We start from the raw sequence: 17,060 nt of genomic DNA, 5'->3' as shown, positions 1-17,060 counted from the left end.
GATAACAGCAATTTAACTTTAAATCATCGACAATATAAACATGTAGAACTGTGATGTCATCACCACACATGGTGTATGGGTTTCAAACTACTGAATGAAAGAAAAATGTATATACATTTATATAAAATAATGTAGAATGTGGGCGTGGCCTGTGTTACCATCATGGCTTCCTGTACGGTTAAATGTGGGAGGAGCATGTCGTCCTGCATGATGTAACATGACACCTTCCTGAAGGAGCGCAGGTCTCTGGGCTGTCCGTTAATGATGATCTCACCCTTCATCCCCGTCTCCCTGTCAACACACAGTCGTCATCATCATCACCATCATCATTCGTGGTCAGTGTCAACATGTACTGTATGCCAGTGGTTCTCAAAGTGGAGTACGGGGACCCCCAGGGGTCCTTGGAAGAGGGTTCCAGGGGGTCCCCAGCTAAATGTGTTAATACAGTATCACAATCATTTTAACCATTTTATCCATTTATACATTGGCTATTTAAAAATTGCAGATCTACAAGCTCACAGCGAGCTTGTACATCTGCTATTTTTGATTTTAAAAGTATTGGGACATTTTTTATAATTTCGATTTTTTTTAAACACAAATCTTCACTTCTGGGGGTCCCTGGCACAAATCATTTTCAGATGGGGGTCCACGGCCAAATTCATATCAATTTGGGGGTCCTTGACATGAAAAGGTGTGAAAACCACTGCTGTATGCAGAGGTGGACAAAGTACTCAACCCCAGTACTTGAGCTAAAGAATAGATAGGCCTACTCCTGGCCAAATATTACTCCACCACAAGTGAAAGTTGCCACATTTGTACTTAAGAGTTCATGCTTTCAAAAATACTTTGAAATGCATGCAGTAAAGAGAAATTTACTTAATTACAGTACTCAAGTCGAGTAAATGCACTTACTTATACTGTCCTCCATTGATAATCATTAATGGTCTGTCTGTCAGTATACAGTATGGTACTGTAATGTCACTGTTTTCAACATCGGCTCCAGGGACCACCAGGGGTCCAAGTGAGGATGAAACATTACGGGTCTGCAACTCTGAGTGTACAAATGACTCAGAGATAAACTAGAAAAAGGTCAGGTAGGTTATTGTGGGCCAGCAATGTTCGGAATTTGCCAATCAGGATGGAATATGAAAAATCTGATGGATCCGTCTCGATCACTTGACTATAGAGATCATGTGTACCGATTTGCGTGATGTTTGGACAAAATATATTTAAATATATTGAGCTATAATAGGGCAATGTTAAAAGGGTGGCAAGTAGTGCGCATCTAAGAGGCAAAAAGATCTGCTATTTTCAAAAGATTTGTATACATTTGAGAACTCAAAATGGGACATTGTGCATAATGAGTACTTTTACTTTTGGTACTTTAAGTACATTTTGATGCCAATACTTTTGCACTTTTACTCAAGTACATTTTGAATTCTGGACTTTCACTTGTAACAGAGTATTTCTATATTGCAGTATTGATACTTTTACTTAAGTAAAACATTTTAGTACTTTTTCCACCACTGCTGAGGAAGATGCAGAGAATGTAAACAGATCATCTGCTGTGGCGACCCTGATGAGAATTAGCCGAAATAATAATAATAAGAGAACGACGACGACCCAGTACCTGTATCCAGCCAGTATATTCATCAGTGTTGATTTGCCGGCTCCTGACGGTCCCATGATGGCGACCAGTTCTCCACTGGAGAATTTCCCAGAAATTCCTTTGAGCAGCGTCTTGTAACCTGAGACCAACAGAGCACAAAAACACACAACAGGTTCAACATCAGTTGTGTGTTTTGTTTTGTTTTGAATCTTCTCCCTGGAATATGAATATGTGTGTGTGTGTGTGTGTGTGTGTGTGTGTGTGTGTGTGTGTGTGTGTGTGTGTGTGTGTGTGTGTGTGTGTGTGTGTGTGTGGGGGGGGGGGTCCACTTGTATTACTAAAAAGTAATAACCTAATTTCCTCACAAGTATAGTAGAGTATGAGAAATACACATTGTGAGGACAATTATCCTGGTCCTCACAAAAGAAATAGTTGTTTTTATGGTTAAAAAATGATGTTTAGAGGCTTACAATTGACCCATTGTCAGCCTTCTGATTGGTCCCTGTCCCTGACTCCCTGACCAACCAACCAGCAAGCTCCTTCCGCATAGCAGCGTTTGTTTATGCTGAGTTAACTAAGCATGAGCAAAATATCGTCTCTGTCGGGTGGAAATATGTCCGAAACTGTACATTTTCAGGATTCAAATTCAAAAGTAGCAAATTAGCAGATCGACAAGCTCAAAAAGTGTCGCTTCGCACCATACATTTCGAGCTTGTAGATCTGCTATTTTCGGCTAGTGTTCCCCTCAGAATAGGGATGCTAGGGTTCAAGTGGTTAGTGTAAAAAAAGTTCCTATCACACAAAGATTTGGTGGCCCCCCTGCAGTAACTCTGAGGACCCCCTAGGGGTCACAGACTCCCTGTTGAAGACCCCCGGCCTAATGCATATCAAACCAGGGGTCCTTGAAAACAGAGTAGAGAATGACTGGTCCAAACTGTTCACAGAGTGACACCAGCTGTTTCTGACCTGAAGTAACCTCTCCATTATGTATCTAACCATCCTGACATAACCATAAGCTCGTTTGTTGCCGTGGAGACTGCTTTAATTGGATTGTCAGCTCAGAGCCATCAGCTGCTCTCATGGCCCGGCGCTGCTGTGAGAGACACTCCCCCTCACTATACTGACCTAAACCATGAACCATGAAATGATAACAATAATAATAATAATAATAATAGTAATAACAATAATAATAATAATGCTATTTTTGAAGAAAAAAAAAATTGACGATGATGATTTTTTAATTATTTTCATGTCATGTCCAAAATAGGGATGCCAGGTTGAAAGTGGTTAATTGGTCAGAGCCTTTATTTTCAGAGCCAAAGTAATGCTGTCATACCAAAAAGGGAAAGTGACACCACAGTGACATCACAACTACTGTGATGAAAGGAGTACTACATGTTTCAGACTATACAGGAAGGAACCATCCTAACATCCTGAGACACAGTTTGTCAAGTTGTCTTTTATAAACTCTATGACACTCTGGTGGCAGTAGGACACAGACTGGTTGACAAGTAGTTGTGCCTGAAGCTCATGAGCTTGCAGATCGGTTATTTTCAAATAGCTGTTGCATGAAGGTTTAAGGTACTCATGTCGCTTCTTTTGGGCTTGTTTTCACAGACCACCTGGTTGCTCATTTCTCTTGCAAAATCTGGCAACACTGATTCCCTCTTGGCTGAGCGGTAGATGTTTTGAATCCCTGGCGTTACAGTTCCAATCACAACCAACCGGTTGATTGCATACAACGGTTGATTGCTGCTTTTTACTAAGCTTTTTCTCTTTTTCTTGCTTATGTCCATCTCTGTGTTGCCTGGGTTATTTATGCCTCCGGGCCAACACATATATATATGCCTTATGTCATGACATTGTTTTAATACTAAATGTGACAACAAGGGAACAGCCAGCACTCAATAAATGTCCTTTCACATAGATGTATTAGCCTCACGGCCCTCACCCAGATAGAGCAAACGGACGCGTTTCAACCTCATCGGTCTTCCACAACAGCAGATTAGGTTGAAACGTGTCCGTTGCAAATAAACAGTGGTGTAAAGTAACTAAGTACATGTACTCAAGTACTGTACTTAAGTAGCATTTTGAGGTATTTTTACTTTCTTTAGTATTTACAATTATCAATACTTTTACTTCTACCCCACTACATCTCAGAGGGAAATATTGTACTTTTACTCCATTACAATTGGATGAAAACTTTAGTTACTAGTTACTTTGTAGATTTGGATTATTATTACAAAACATTAACCACATCAGCCCTATACTGTATATATTTCGGCCATTTGAAAATAACAGATCACAATGCGTCGCGATGCAACGCATTGTGAGCTTGTAGATCAGCTATTTTCAAAAGATTTTTGTATACATTTTTAACTTGAGTACTTTTACTTTTGGTACTTTATTTCTGTACTGTATTTCTACATTGCAGTATTGATACTTTTACTTAAGTAAAACATGTGAGTACTTCTTCCATCACTGCAAATAAATCTGTGAATCTGTGAAAGGACATTTATTGAGTGCTGGCTGTTACTTATTTAATTCGGAGTGTTTTGGGCATGTTTTCTTTCATACTAACTGTGACACAAAATGAGTTTATACTATTTCCAACGTTAGACTGTGTATCTGAACTACACTGTGTACTGAACTGTGTACTGTGGAGGACGGAGAAATATTGAGATGGTTATTCTTTCTCACCATCAAGTGACTTGATCTGACTTGAAAACTTGAAAAATTCATCTTCAAATACCAAAAACTAAACAGTATTAAATTACAGGTTGAAACGTGAGGAATGATTACACTTGGCTGGATGACAATGGTGTCTGTTTAGACCTAATAATCTGACAGTATCGAGTTTTATCACAACTACTCATTAAGTACTTAAATTCCAACACAAACAAGTCCCACAAACACACTCAGTTGAGGCAGAGTTTTATAGTTGCGATTTATAGTCTATAGATTTTGCAAGAGAAATAAGCAACCAGGTCAATGAAAACAAGCCCAAAAGAAGCGACTAATAGGCCACATGAACGAGTTAAACCTATATTCATCGGCTATTTGAACCGTCCCAGGGGGTCCCCAGCTAAATTGGTGGCGCAGACGGAAGAAAGAGAGAAGAAAGGGAAAAAGAGAAAAACATAGGACAAGAGAAAGAAGAGTAGACTAGGACAACAAGAACTCAGTCACACTATCAGTCAGTCACAACAGGAGGGAGTAGAAACTAAATACACGCATGCATGCACGCACACACACACACACACACACACACACACACACACACACACACACACACACACACACACACACAAACACACACACAGGGGGGCAGCTTTGATCCTCAAAGAGACTTTGTTCCACAGCTCTTCGGCAGCATCAGAATCAGTTCAACCACTTTAACCCTCAGCTATCTATCTACAAGCGACACGTTGTGAGCTTGTAGATCTGCTATTTTCAAATCATCTTGTAACAACATAAATCTTGCATAGAGGGGTCCCTGGCGCACACAATCTTTTTAGATGGGTGTCTATGTATATTAATTTGGAGGGTCTTTTGAAATGCACAACAGCACTTTAGTAACTGCGCTGGTAAGTTTTTTAAAGGATTGCACCACAGCACTGTACCTACGTATACTGTATGTGCTGTGCTGGTAACTTTTAGATGAATTGCACGTCATACATATTGTTTTTTATTTCGTTTATGTTGTGTTTTAGTTTTGGTCTTTTCATGATGTTTTTAGATGGTTTAATGTTTTATGTTGCACTGCAAGTGGCTGAGGGGGAAAGATATTTCATATTCTTTATGAATGTAAGTAGATTTAATAGAGAACATAGACCTCTCTTCCTCCACCACGGTCCCTCTGGGATGGAGAACGACACGTCGCGGAACTCCATGTTCACCGCCGGTCGGCGTGGCAACGAGGAGAAGCGCTGCGCCTCCGTCAGGTTGTTGTCCACCTTCTTGAGGGGCGGGCGGGCGGGAGGGTAGTGTTGCAGGAGGAGAGGGGTGGTCTGCTGCCCCGCCCCATCACCACCACTTCCAGCACCTCCACCTCCACCACCTCCACCACCTCCACCACCTCCACCTCCTGCACGCGATGACATCACCTCCTCATCCACGCTCACACACACCGACCTGGAGTCCAGCATCAGGTCTGGTGGGCCGTTGGTGTTCTGGATGGGTGGGGAGAGAGAGAGAGAGAGACATTTGTAGATTTGTAGATGTGTTTGGATCTATCTCTGTTTAGCTTTGTTCAGGTTACCATTATAACCAGAGCCACCTCTGAATGGGGAGGTATTATTTAAAAAAAATAGCCGACTACATGCTCACATAGATCGACTATTTTTGCAATTTTAGAAAAGAAAAAAACGTAACCACTTATAGAGCACTGAAGTCCTGATGTCACTGCCGCTAGAGGGCGCTGTTCCGCTGGTTTGTGGCTTTATTTTTTGTGTTGAAATCCTCATTGGGGAACCTCATATAAGAACTGTGTTAGAAAAATAAGCACACCAACCCGGCGATTTTACTCATATGGATATGAAGCATCGACTGAAGGTGGAAATGTACACATTTACCAAAGAGTAACACAATAAACGCTAGAAACGAGTCAAACGACCCAAAGACTACATTTCCCATGAACACGGCTGCTTCAGGGACAGTGATTTCAGACCCGGACGTAGTAGTTCTTAAGACTTTTAAGGCAGAATCAATTCAATTTTTGCTAGAAACAGGCTGTATCAAATATGAATGAATATCATAAACGATGCAGAGCCACCCCCCTGACAGAATCGCCGGGGTGGTGTGTTTATGTTTGGAACACAGTTCTTATATGACGTGATCTAAGATTCCCCAATGGGGATTTCAACACAAAAAATAAAGCCACAAACCAGCAGAACAGCGCCCTCTAGCGGCAGTGACGTCAGACTTCGGTGCTCTATACTGGTATCTTTTCTGTTTTCTGTATTGTGGGGAAAGCTTTAGCGGAAAATAGCCGATCGACAAGCTCACAATGAGTCGCAGCGTTGTGAGCTTGTCGATCTGCTATTTTCTGTGAAAGCTTTCCCCACAATACGAATGCTGGGGTTTAAGTGGTTGACGTATAATTTCTGAGTTCTAGGTTCAAGCAGTGCAGCAGAAAGCTTTTGTGAAACATTAGACGTGTGAAAGAAAGTGATTTAAACACCTTCCACTTACTGCTGTAACTAAACACCAGTAGAACACAAGCTGCTCTCACACATCTCTCCCAACACACATTCATCCAGTGGTGTAGAGTAACTAAGTATATTTACTCAAGTACTGTACTCAAGTCCAATTTTGAGGTGTTTCTACTTTTAATTGTAACAGAGTATTTCTACATTGCAGTATTGATACTTTTACTTAAGTAAAACATTTTAGTACTTTTTCTTCTGATTTGACACTTCATATTTCTCTCCATATTTCAAAATGAATCACACAAAAGCATCAAAAGTAGCAGATTCGCAAGCGTTTCGAGCTTGTAGATCTTCTACTTTTGCTATTTCTGAATTAGATTCCTGAAAAGTAACAGTTTTGGACATAATATTATGAGGCTTCCAAATCTGAGAATTCAACTCCGAGTCCAAGTTCAAGTTAATTTGGTAGCCTACAACAAGCTCTCCATTTAGAAACCAGAACATCATTATTCACACTTCGGAACGGAAGAAGACTAATCATTTCAATAGCATCCACAAAGATCTGCATTTTCCCAGTGCCTTGCTCAAACAAGCTACACATAGCCATAAATGTAGGCCTGACACTAGCCCAAGAGGTGAATGGGTGGGGGGGCTCATAGCACTTGTAGATCTGCTATTTTGAAAATATGCTGCAAATTCTTTTTTGAATATTTGTGAAACATTTTTAACAACACAAATCTTCTCTTCTGGGAGTCCCTGGCACAAAACCTTTTCAGATGGGGGGTCCCCGGCCAAATACATATCAACTTCAACTTGAAATGAACAAGTTTGAGAACCACTGCTGTTAGTGCTGTATAGGCTATATGAGCAGTTGCTGTCATGGTGTGGCATCCATGTGGAGCGTGTTGACATTACAAAGCGTGCAGTGGCTCTGTGTGGCAGTGCAGACTGGGACTGGCCGGTCGGTAAGAAGCAGCTCCTTAATCCGTTTCTATACCGGGACGGTGGGGAGGTAACTGTCGGTCAACAGCTTATGGTCAGAATGAAAAACAGACAGCTTCAACTTCTGACCCCAGAAAAGAAAAACAACACACACACATGTCAGAATGAAGACACAACTAACCACGATGTAGCCTATAGGCTGTTTTTCACCAACATTTAAAATAAAAGAAATGCATGTACTACAGTAGGCCTATGAAGTCACCCAGACACCTGTCTGCATTTCTGTCTGTTTGTCCTGTGTCCTTCTAAACTACAAGCACATTCATTTTAATATGACTGCATGGGATAGCCTATAGAGACATTTGACATGTATGACATGTATTATTGTGTTAATTTTTGTATGCTATGTTGATGAATTGAATACATAGGACCACAATGGAAACAAGTCCCCAGGACTTTTTTTTGTGTTATCCTTTTAGCTTTAATGTCTTGCTGTACCACGTGCTGTTTACATTTCTGACTAATAAAGTATTCAATCAATCAATCAATCAATCAATCAATCAATCATTCAATTAATTTAACTTCTGGAAAAAGCAGACAATTAAACGTTTTTAAGACATAAACATAAACTGACATAACTTTCAGTCTGACTCAAAACAGAATAGCTAGAAAACAAACGTTCCAGGAGAACAAAACACATTCAGACCGAAGCCAAGCTAATTCTATTCTGAATGAAGAATATCATTCTAGTAGAGTATACTGTATAAATAAACACATGGTAAAGTCCTCCTTAGGACTTGGGTCCATTTTGGTTGAATTTGCACCATTGTCATAGTTAACCCATTAAGGTCTACAAGTGCCTTCTAAATCAGTAGTTCTCAAACTTTCTCGTGCCAATTAAGGACCCCCAAAATGATGTATTTGGCCACGGACCCCCATCAAAAAATGTTTTGTGCGAGGGAGGCAGGGACCCAGATTTGTGGAAGTTGTTTTCCCCTCTAAATGAGCCTATAGGCTATTCAAAAATTTTCAGACCCTTTCAAAATGTCTAAATGCTCCAGATGGACTCACCATGATGATGGAGTTAGTGACCTGGGCGTTGTTGAGGGAACAGACTGCCATCAGGGCAGACATCCCTGACCGCAACCTCTCCTTCTTAGTCACTTTGGAAGGTTTCTTTTAGGAGGAATAATAATAATAATAATAATAATAATGATGATGATAACAATGATGCTAATATTCCCTTATAGAATTAAATAATAATAAAAGCACGCGCACATCAGCCTCCTAGCTCCGCTCTGTTCTTCCTTCCCTAGCTAGCTGGCTCGAGCAGTGCGTGCGTGCGTGCGGTGATGCGCGCACCCGCTAGGGTGCGTGCGTTCATGTAAATCCACTCTCTGATTAACTGTCTGCAATGGAATCACATTATTCTATTTATTTATAATTATTTGATGTAATGTGAACAAGAATTGGTTCGCATAAGGGTGTCCACGTGACAAACAGACATATTATATGTTTTCGTACATTTTTAGTTAAATTACTTTAACGTTACTTTGTGATTACGTCAATAGGCTATATTTTACATTGGTGTTTAATGTGTCAAACGTGATGGTTTAGTAATTAGTTAGTTATTATTTATGACCTAAATGTGCTTAATTGGCCAAGTTAACAAGATGACGCTGTATAATCTTACTATTGTTGGCCAATAGAGGGCGCCCCTGGCTAACCAACACTATATGTGTGTGTCTGTTTTGTTTCCATCATACTAACTAACTAACTACTAACTACTAACCCTAAACCATCTCTTCAGCTACAGAACGTGTAAAACCTCTTTTAAACTCTGTGGTGTAGCTTGCCAAAAACTACAAGCTAACACGCTGGACTAGGTCACAAGGCTATAAATCAAACTTTATAAAACAGCACCAGATGGACTTGTCATGTCAAGTATAAAAAACTAACCCAATTCTTCTAATGATGCAGTATTGCAGTCAGACTTCTACTGGTAGTCACACTTTGGTAGAGCGGTAGTCACTCCACCAGTAGCTTGACCAGTACGACAAGACAGTCTACTGTTGGTGACTGGGAGCTGACCAGTACAATCAGTCTTGACTTCTACTACTGGTCACTGGGAGCTGACCAGTAAAACCACAGTCCGACTTCTACCATTGGTCACTGGGAGCTGACCAGTGAAACCACAGTCTGACTTCTACCATTGGTCACTGGGAGCTGACCAGTACAACCACAGTCTTCTACTGTTGGCCACTGGGAGCTGACCAGTACAAGCAGTGCAATTTTAAGTGTTTGAGAGTCAGGTGGTATAAGATCACAAAGCCCAGTTTACACCTTATAACTATTAAGTCAAACTAACCATTATCCAGTAACACAACTAATCATTACTAGTCTGCCCCTCTCTCTCGTCATAAGTTGTAAAAAATACACAACACAACCTCAACTTTCAGAACCAAAGGGAACTCAAAGCCAAAGGGAACAATGTGCTACTGAAATATGAAACGTGTTTTATTTAGGCAGAATAAGGCTGTGTGTAATACTGACATTCATCCCATTTTTAGCAGAAAGGCATTTACATAGAGGGTGGAGTCTCTGTGCATAACTGTAGTCTGCTAATTACCACAGGTGGCATACCTGATTCCATTTCTGTTTAGAAGAGAGAATTGTGAAAAAAAAAAAAAAAAAAAAGAGCCTATAGTAACAACTGTTTGGTCGATTAACTTCACATTCAGGGGTTTTAACTCCTTTTAACTCCTCTTCACGTTAACCCTGAAAAAAATCTTGATTTTAATTAATGTTTAAAGTAACTTAGTTCATCAAAATGTGTTTGCAATATCGATATTTTATTTCCAAAAAAAAAGAAAACAGCTCTCTCACTTGAATGATTTCAACTCAATCCGAGTCTTCTGAAAAAGTAGAAAACGTGAGCAAATGATGAAATTGCATTATAATAAAGTGGGAGTGGGTTAATAAGTATAGACACAAGAGGAGTTCCGAGTGCAGAATTTATGCGTCATTACAAACAAACCCTCTTTAACACTGAGACAAACACTGTCTCCCGTTCCACTTAAAACGTACTTTTATACAGAAAGTACAGTTTGTAATTTTGTAACTTTTATGGCAAGAATGATTCATATGAAAACTAAACCCTAGAGATGAACGCGTCGGTGACCTTTCTAATAACAGATGAAAAGTAGTTTTGTAAGGTCCCCAACAGACGGGTGTTTTTTGTTTTTACATCATCTAAATATAAGACCAGCTGAAAAGAACAAAGGATGGATATGGGGTCTAAACATGGGATTGACCGGGGGTCCTCCAGGGCGCTATACAAGGTCCGCTCCTTTATTCCCTCCTCTACACCAAATCTCTTCGCCCCCAAAAATAGCCGATCTACAAGCTCACAACGCATGGCGACTTGCTGATTGTCTGTCCCCCCCCCCCCCCCCCCCAGAATAGGGACACTATGGTCACGGTTACTCAACGTCGGGTCCACCAGGTGGTCCAAATGGAACCCCCCTTATGGGTCTGTAACTCTGAGTGTACAACATACTCATGGATTAAATCAAAATAAAATCTCACCATGGAAATTATTCAGTCAGGACAAGTTCTAATGTGCGATTTGTGAAACAGCATGAAAGGAGCCCCCCCCCCACACTAGAGTGCTGTTTCCTAAACAATTAGCACATTAAGTAAAATCAATGTTTTAGTAATATTGTTCCTGCCATTCTACATACTGTTAATCAGGTGAAGAAATCACAGATTGAAGCTTTACCAGTTGTTTTTATGAAATATCTGAGACATTAGGGTTATATGGAAGATGCTTCTGAACGTGTCGCTAGGTTGACCAATGCTCTAATCTTTAAAAAAACGAAAATAGCCAATCTACAATCTCTCTGCGACGCATTGAGAGCTTGTAGATCAGCTATTTTTGCTGCGCAACATGCTTTCATAGATTCTATAGAATCCAAATGACTGAAATCAGTCGTAGCAACTGAGAACTTTAATCCATGTGTGCTCTCAGATTGAACACATGTACAAATCCCCAGAGTTACAGACCCGTAAGCGTCCATTCTGGACCCCTGGTGGTCGCCAGACCTAAAGTTGAGAAACAGCGGTTCAAGTGATTAAACTCCATTTCCAGCCCTGTTCAGGACCATCTGTTCTTGTTGGCATGGAAACATATACTATCAAAAACCTGATGAAAACATTAGGATTGTCATTTATTATTTGGTCTTCTTCTCTGTGGCCAGCGTGTCGTGGAGTTGGGAGATGCACTTCTCAAACTGGTCCATCACCAGTGTGCCGCTGTCGTCGAAGAACCAGGCTACGGACTTGGTGAAGTCGTCCTCCCGGTACGAGTTGGTTTTACCGTCCGTGAAACACACACGGAGTGTGTACTGGTCGTCAAACCTACGGTAAACACAGACACACACACAACAATGATGTTACAATGATGTTACACATCTACAACCCACAGGGCTGGAAGTGGCTCAGGAGGAAGAGCGGCCGTCTTGGAATCCAAAAGTTTCCAGGTTCGACCCCCGGCTCTTCCTGGCTCCTTGAGCAAGACACTGAGGGTGGATTCAGACTATGGTCCCGGGTGCGCACCCCGGACCACTTGGCAGATGTTGTGATATAGTGTGAAGGTTGCGTATTGTTCCCCGGAATGGATCACCGTACCGTACCCGAGACCGCCTGGGGAGGTAGTCTCGGGTCCGATTCATGCATATTCGGGTACGGAACGCTGCAATGTGAAGCCATCCGTACCAACAGAAGGAAGTGGACTGCTAATCATATATCATTTATACATTTTTATAATGACACATTATTTTACCTGGGTTGTACCTTCTCATAGTTCTACTTGAATGTTGACAAGAAATAATAAATAATAATAATCCCGCTAGTGTTTGAATAGCGTGAGCCGTGAAAAAACAAACAAAAAACACATGTGTAGGGAGCGCTGCCGCTAAGATAAAGATACCAAGGATTAGCCTGTTAGGTCACTGCTAAAATACCAAGGATGCGTCAGTGACGTCACTGTCATATGATAATTACAGACTACTTTACACACTGCTTTAGTTGTGTATTGTTGTTCTGTTAATATTATAACTCAAGACAACGTGTAATATTATAACTCAAGACAACGGCAGGAACACAGTCAAACTTTATTATTCACTCTAAACTCTGACAAGTGACTCTTCTTCTGTGAATGACATTCTCTATCTCCCAAAGCTCCATAGTCCACAGCGCCCCATAAGTACAATTACTGTTCAATGAAGTGTACACGGGTACGGAAGAATCTTGGCCAATGTGAATGCCGGCCAGCTGGGAGAGGCCAATCATAATCGGAACAGTTCGAATCAACCGGACCCAGTCTGAGTCCGCCCTGACTGAACCCCTAACTGCTCCTGATGAGCAGGTTGGTAGCATAGTTATCTCTTCCATCTGTGTGTGAATGGGTGAATGACTGTGAAGTACATTGTAAAGCGCTTTGAAGGGTCGGAGAAACGTACATACTACTGTATATGTTACATCTACTGTATTTACACTTAATATATGTTACACTGAATGCTATGTTACATAAATGGTAAATTGTGCATTTATACAGCACCTTCATCCAAAGCGCTGCGCTATGTGCAATGCGTTACATTCACACACCAACAACGGAGGAAACCAAGCAAGGCACCAACCTGCTCATCAGGAGCGGTTAGGGGTTCAGTGTATTGCTCAAGGACACGTTGACACTAACCCAGGGGGTGCCGGGGATCGAACTGGGAACATTCTGATTCCCAAGCAGCCGCTCTACTACCAGAGCCACTGCCGCCCCTATTAGCCAACATCTACACTGTAGTTACATTGTATGTATGCATCATGTAAATGTCACCTTTTGAGACTGGAGGAGAGCTGCCACACATGGTCAGGGTCCATGCCTGCAGGGTCTTTCTGCACCGCCACCAGGAAGATGCTCTTCTCTTTGTATGATGTGTACAGAGTCAGGATGCCCATCATTATGAAATATGTGCACTGAATGGTTAAGGAACATCAACTACAGTGAGGTCAGTGCAGAGCACAATAGTCGTCATGTGTGAGTGTGTTTATGTGTGGGGATATTGTCGCTGTTAGGCGGAAACCTCATATCTCCATATTCCAACTTTTTTAAACATCCCCCTTGCCCCATAAATGTAAGTTAAAAAAAAGTAGCAAAAATAGCCGATCTACAAGCTCACAACACGTCGTGATGCAACGGGTTGTGAGCTTGTAGAACAGCTGTTGCTGTAGGGCAACTTCTGCCCGACAGCAACGATGAGATGACAAAAATTGTGCGTTTATGGGCGAGTTCGGATATATAGCACTGAGCGCACTGGTTAATACAAACGAACACGTGAGTGTGCTCCCGCTTTTCAAACGCACCCTATGTGTGAGGATGTGTGTGTGTGCGTTTGTGTGTTTTATGTGTAAGGATATGAGATGACACAGCATGCCAGCACAGGTTTGGACTCTGGGAAGGGATGCAGGAAGTCCCAGACCAGAGCCACCACGGCGAACACACACGACACCGTGCAGATCAACAGACGACCGTCTACTAGATTGAAGTTCTCCAAATAGCAATACTTCTCCAACAAGACCTGCAGGAGAAGAGAGAAGTCATACAAGTAAGGAAGGAACAATTAACGCAAAACAGTCACTACAACAACAAAGAACGCTGAAAAGATCAACTATATTAAAGTGTTCAGTAACAGAATAGAATAATAATATAGTAAAGCAGGGGTCTTCAACAGGGGTTCCAGGACCCCTAGGGGGTCCTCAGAGTTACTACATTAACCACTTGAGCCCTAGCATCCCTGGCCTATTCTGAGGAGAACTTTAGCCAAAAATGGCAGATCTACAAGCTCACTGAACTTGTAGTTCGGCTATTTTCGGCAAAGAGGTTTGGTGTAGATGGGAAAAGGAGCAGACTAAGTACAGAGTGAAAGGTCAAGTTGCCTAAGTATTGAGAATTAAAGCGGTTAAATGTCTGAAAAATACATATTAACATGAATCAAATAGTGCTGTCAAACAACAAGTCTATGGCGCTATCTATGAAATAGTTTTATTTGCAACACAATTTTATACAATATGTAGTGGGGGTCCCTGCTTCATCTCTCTCTCAGCTAAGGGGTCCGACTCCTAGACCTGAGAAACGTTGAAGACCCCTGTATTCAAGTATTCAGTAACAGAACAGAACCTTCTTAGCGGCATCGTCGAGTGAGTTCTTAACAGCGGCTCCGTCCCATTTATCAATCTTCACTGGCTTCTCGTCTATTCTCCACTGGAAACATAAAAACATGTCCACGATGACCATCAACCATGATAATAAGGTAACAGGAAGAGTGGGCACAAGGAAGAGTGTTTTATACATGATTATAACATGCTTAAACATACGACAGTTAAGGTCTAATATTTATACAATTGATACAAACCTGTATCCAATCATTTTGGGGCATAAACAAAGAAGTTGAAGGATACAATTAAGTCTGATAATGATGTACCGTGCATGTTCACATCATACTTTACATATATATATTTTTTACATTTTGGTCAAAATTGCCAATTTTACATTGAGGTGCCTACTCTTCATGTCTCCGATAGAAATAGCACTTATTAAGAACACCTTTTCAAGATAGGAAAAAAGGAAAAAAATGCTTGCTAGAAAAAAATAAGTTTAAATGAATAAATATATAAAAGGAAATTAGATTAAAAAAAAAAAAAAAAAAACTTCCTGTTTGACATAGGAAGCAGGTTATGCAAAACTCTCCACTAATTCCTCCACTTTAAAGCTGAAACAATTAACTCCATCTAATTCAACCAGACATCATCATCATCATCAAGCCCACCAGTTTGAAATCGATAGTTTTATTGTTCTGCGATGAGTGGATAAAAGTATTAAAGCACCTGAAATCTTAACAAAACACACGTGTGCATAACTGCATATTTCTCAATGTGTGACAGAAAACCAGCGAGTTAAAAATATAAACAAATAAAATGCAAGTTATCAGATACTAGATTAATAACCATACTGTGTTGTTTTGTGGTCCCTTTGTGATCTACTGGTATGCTAATTTCATAATGGGTTACCATATGTTACATGGTTTAGTGGGCAAAACTTTGCACAAAGACAATAGTATAATTAGTGTAAACAATTGCTTAGTAACTTTATCTATCAAAATAAATAAACATATTTTCTTAATATAAAATGATTAAAAAACATTTTTACCGTAATACCTGCATCCATCTTATTTCCTATCAGTGTTGCCAAGTCCGCTTATTATAAGCGAATTTGGGCTTATTTTTCAGTAAAGTTGCTTGTAAATATTGGTGGTTGCAATTTTTTGGGCTTGTTTCTAAAGTGTAGTTGCTTATTTGGGCTTGGTTCTAATGTTGTTTAAAGTTTAAACCAGTGGTTCTCAAACATTTTCATGTTAAGGAGCCCCAAATTAGTTAGTTATTCAAAAGTTTCAACAAATATTCCACATTTTCTTCAAGATTTGAAGAGTGTAGTTCGGATTGTGAGCTAGTAGTAAGGCTATTCTTAATTAGCAAGGGACGGGCTCTGGGCTCATGTAGCCTACTGTAGTCGCTTCTTTCCATCGACCTGGTTGCTTATTTCTCTCGCAAAATCTGGCAACACTGTTTCCTATACGTTACAACTCAATGAAAGGGCTAACGTCAGCTTAGCTTTTAGCTTTAAGCTACCAGGTGTCAATTTGAGTCGTTCTTCTGACGTTACACGTCAAATAACTGACGCCCACAGCCGGAAAAACTGTTAAAATATTAAAACCGAATAGTCATAACGCCGTTATTAAATCAGAAACAATAAGGTTTTATTCTTACTTTCTCCAGAAGTCCACTCTTTCCGTTTCTCGCTGCCATTTTTTCTCTTCCTGAAACCGTTAATGCCCCCCCAATATGACATGGCGCGCTGTCATTGGTCGGCACCCTGATTTAAACGACCAACCAGCTCGCACGCCGTGCGGGACGTGGTGACGCAAACGCTACGCACTTGCGGAAGAGCCTACATTAGCAGATCTACAAGCTCACAACGCGGAGAAGACGCGATGCGTGGTGAGCTTGTACATCTGCTATATTGGCGCTCGTTCGTTTTTTAACGCCGTCTCCAGTTCTTTTACACCTCCATCCGTGGTTGTTCCCATGGTTACATGATGTGACAATCCCTTTTTCCAGCTCCTACTACTACTCCTAACTAAACCCTAGCTCTGGTCCGATAGTAGCTGTAGAATACAACTCTCGTAGACGTATTTATGATTCTGACGTTTTCAATCTACGAGAGGGTTCACGCCCCATGGAGACAG

At 40.9% G+C, this 17,060-nt stretch overlaps 2 protein-coding genes across 2 annotated transcripts in view; both read right to left on the bottom strand.

The window, feature by feature from the left end:
- Positions 1–8,835, bottom strand: part of abcg1 (ATP-binding cassette, sub-family G (WHITE), member 1) — a gene marked incomplete at both ends in the record, with an annotated part of 16,473 nt that extends 7,638 nt beyond the window's left edge. Inside the window, 5 exons of the mRNA XM_080427786.1 lie at positions 159–291; positions 1,631–1,748; positions 5,445–5,622; positions 5,716–5,781; positions 8,773–8,835. Coding sequence (XP_080283912.1) covers positions 159–291; positions 1,631–1,748; positions 5,445–5,622; positions 5,716–5,781; positions 8,773–8,835 — 558 coding nt within the window. The remainder of the gene's footprint in view (positions 1–158; positions 292–1,630; positions 1,749–5,444; positions 5,623–5,715; positions 5,782–8,772) is intronic.
- A 2,679-nt stretch (positions 8,836–11,514) lies between these two features.
- On the bottom strand, positions 11,515–16,646 carry spcs2 (signal peptidase complex subunit 2). Its single transcript, XM_080429653.1, has 5 exons — positions 16,582–16,646; positions 14,936–15,019; positions 14,177–14,336; positions 13,595–13,730; positions 11,515–12,120 (listed from the first exon to the last, which is right to left on the bottom strand). Exons 1-5 carry the CDS (start codon positions 16,618–16,620, stop codon positions 11,934–11,936), a joined length of 606 nt encoding a protein of 201 aa, XP_080285779.1. The 5' UTR covers positions 16,621–16,646; the 3' UTR covers positions 11,515–11,933.
- Between the last annotated feature and the right edge of the window lie 414 nt (positions 16,647–17,060).

Source organism: Gymnoscopelus braueri, assembly GCF_963280865.1.
Source record: "Gymnoscopelus braueri genome assembly, chromosome: 5".
NCBI classification, from domain to species: domain Eukaryota; kingdom Metazoa; phylum Chordata; class Actinopteri; order Myctophiformes; family Myctophidae; genus Gymnoscopelus; species Gymnoscopelus braueri.
Note: the sequence above shows the minus strand (reverse complement) of the source record. Positions and strands in the feature narration are given on the sequence as shown.

What these genes read in the sequence shown, in the direction of transcription:
- spcs2 (XM_080429653.1), bottom strand. Translation starts at nt 16,620, where the DNA reads ATGGCAGCGAGAAACGGAAAGAGTGGACTTCTGGAGAAA. An exon ending in TCGACGATGCCGCTAAGAAG is followed by an intron (nt 14,337 to 14,935) that starts GTTCTGTTCTGT and finishes CTTCTCCTGCAG; the next exon opens with GTCTTGTTGGAGAAGTATTG. An exon ending in CTCTCCTCCAGTCTCAAAAG is followed by an intron (nt 12,121 to 13,594) that starts GTGACATTTACA and finishes TGTTTACCGTAG; the next exon opens with GTTTGACGACCAGTACACAC.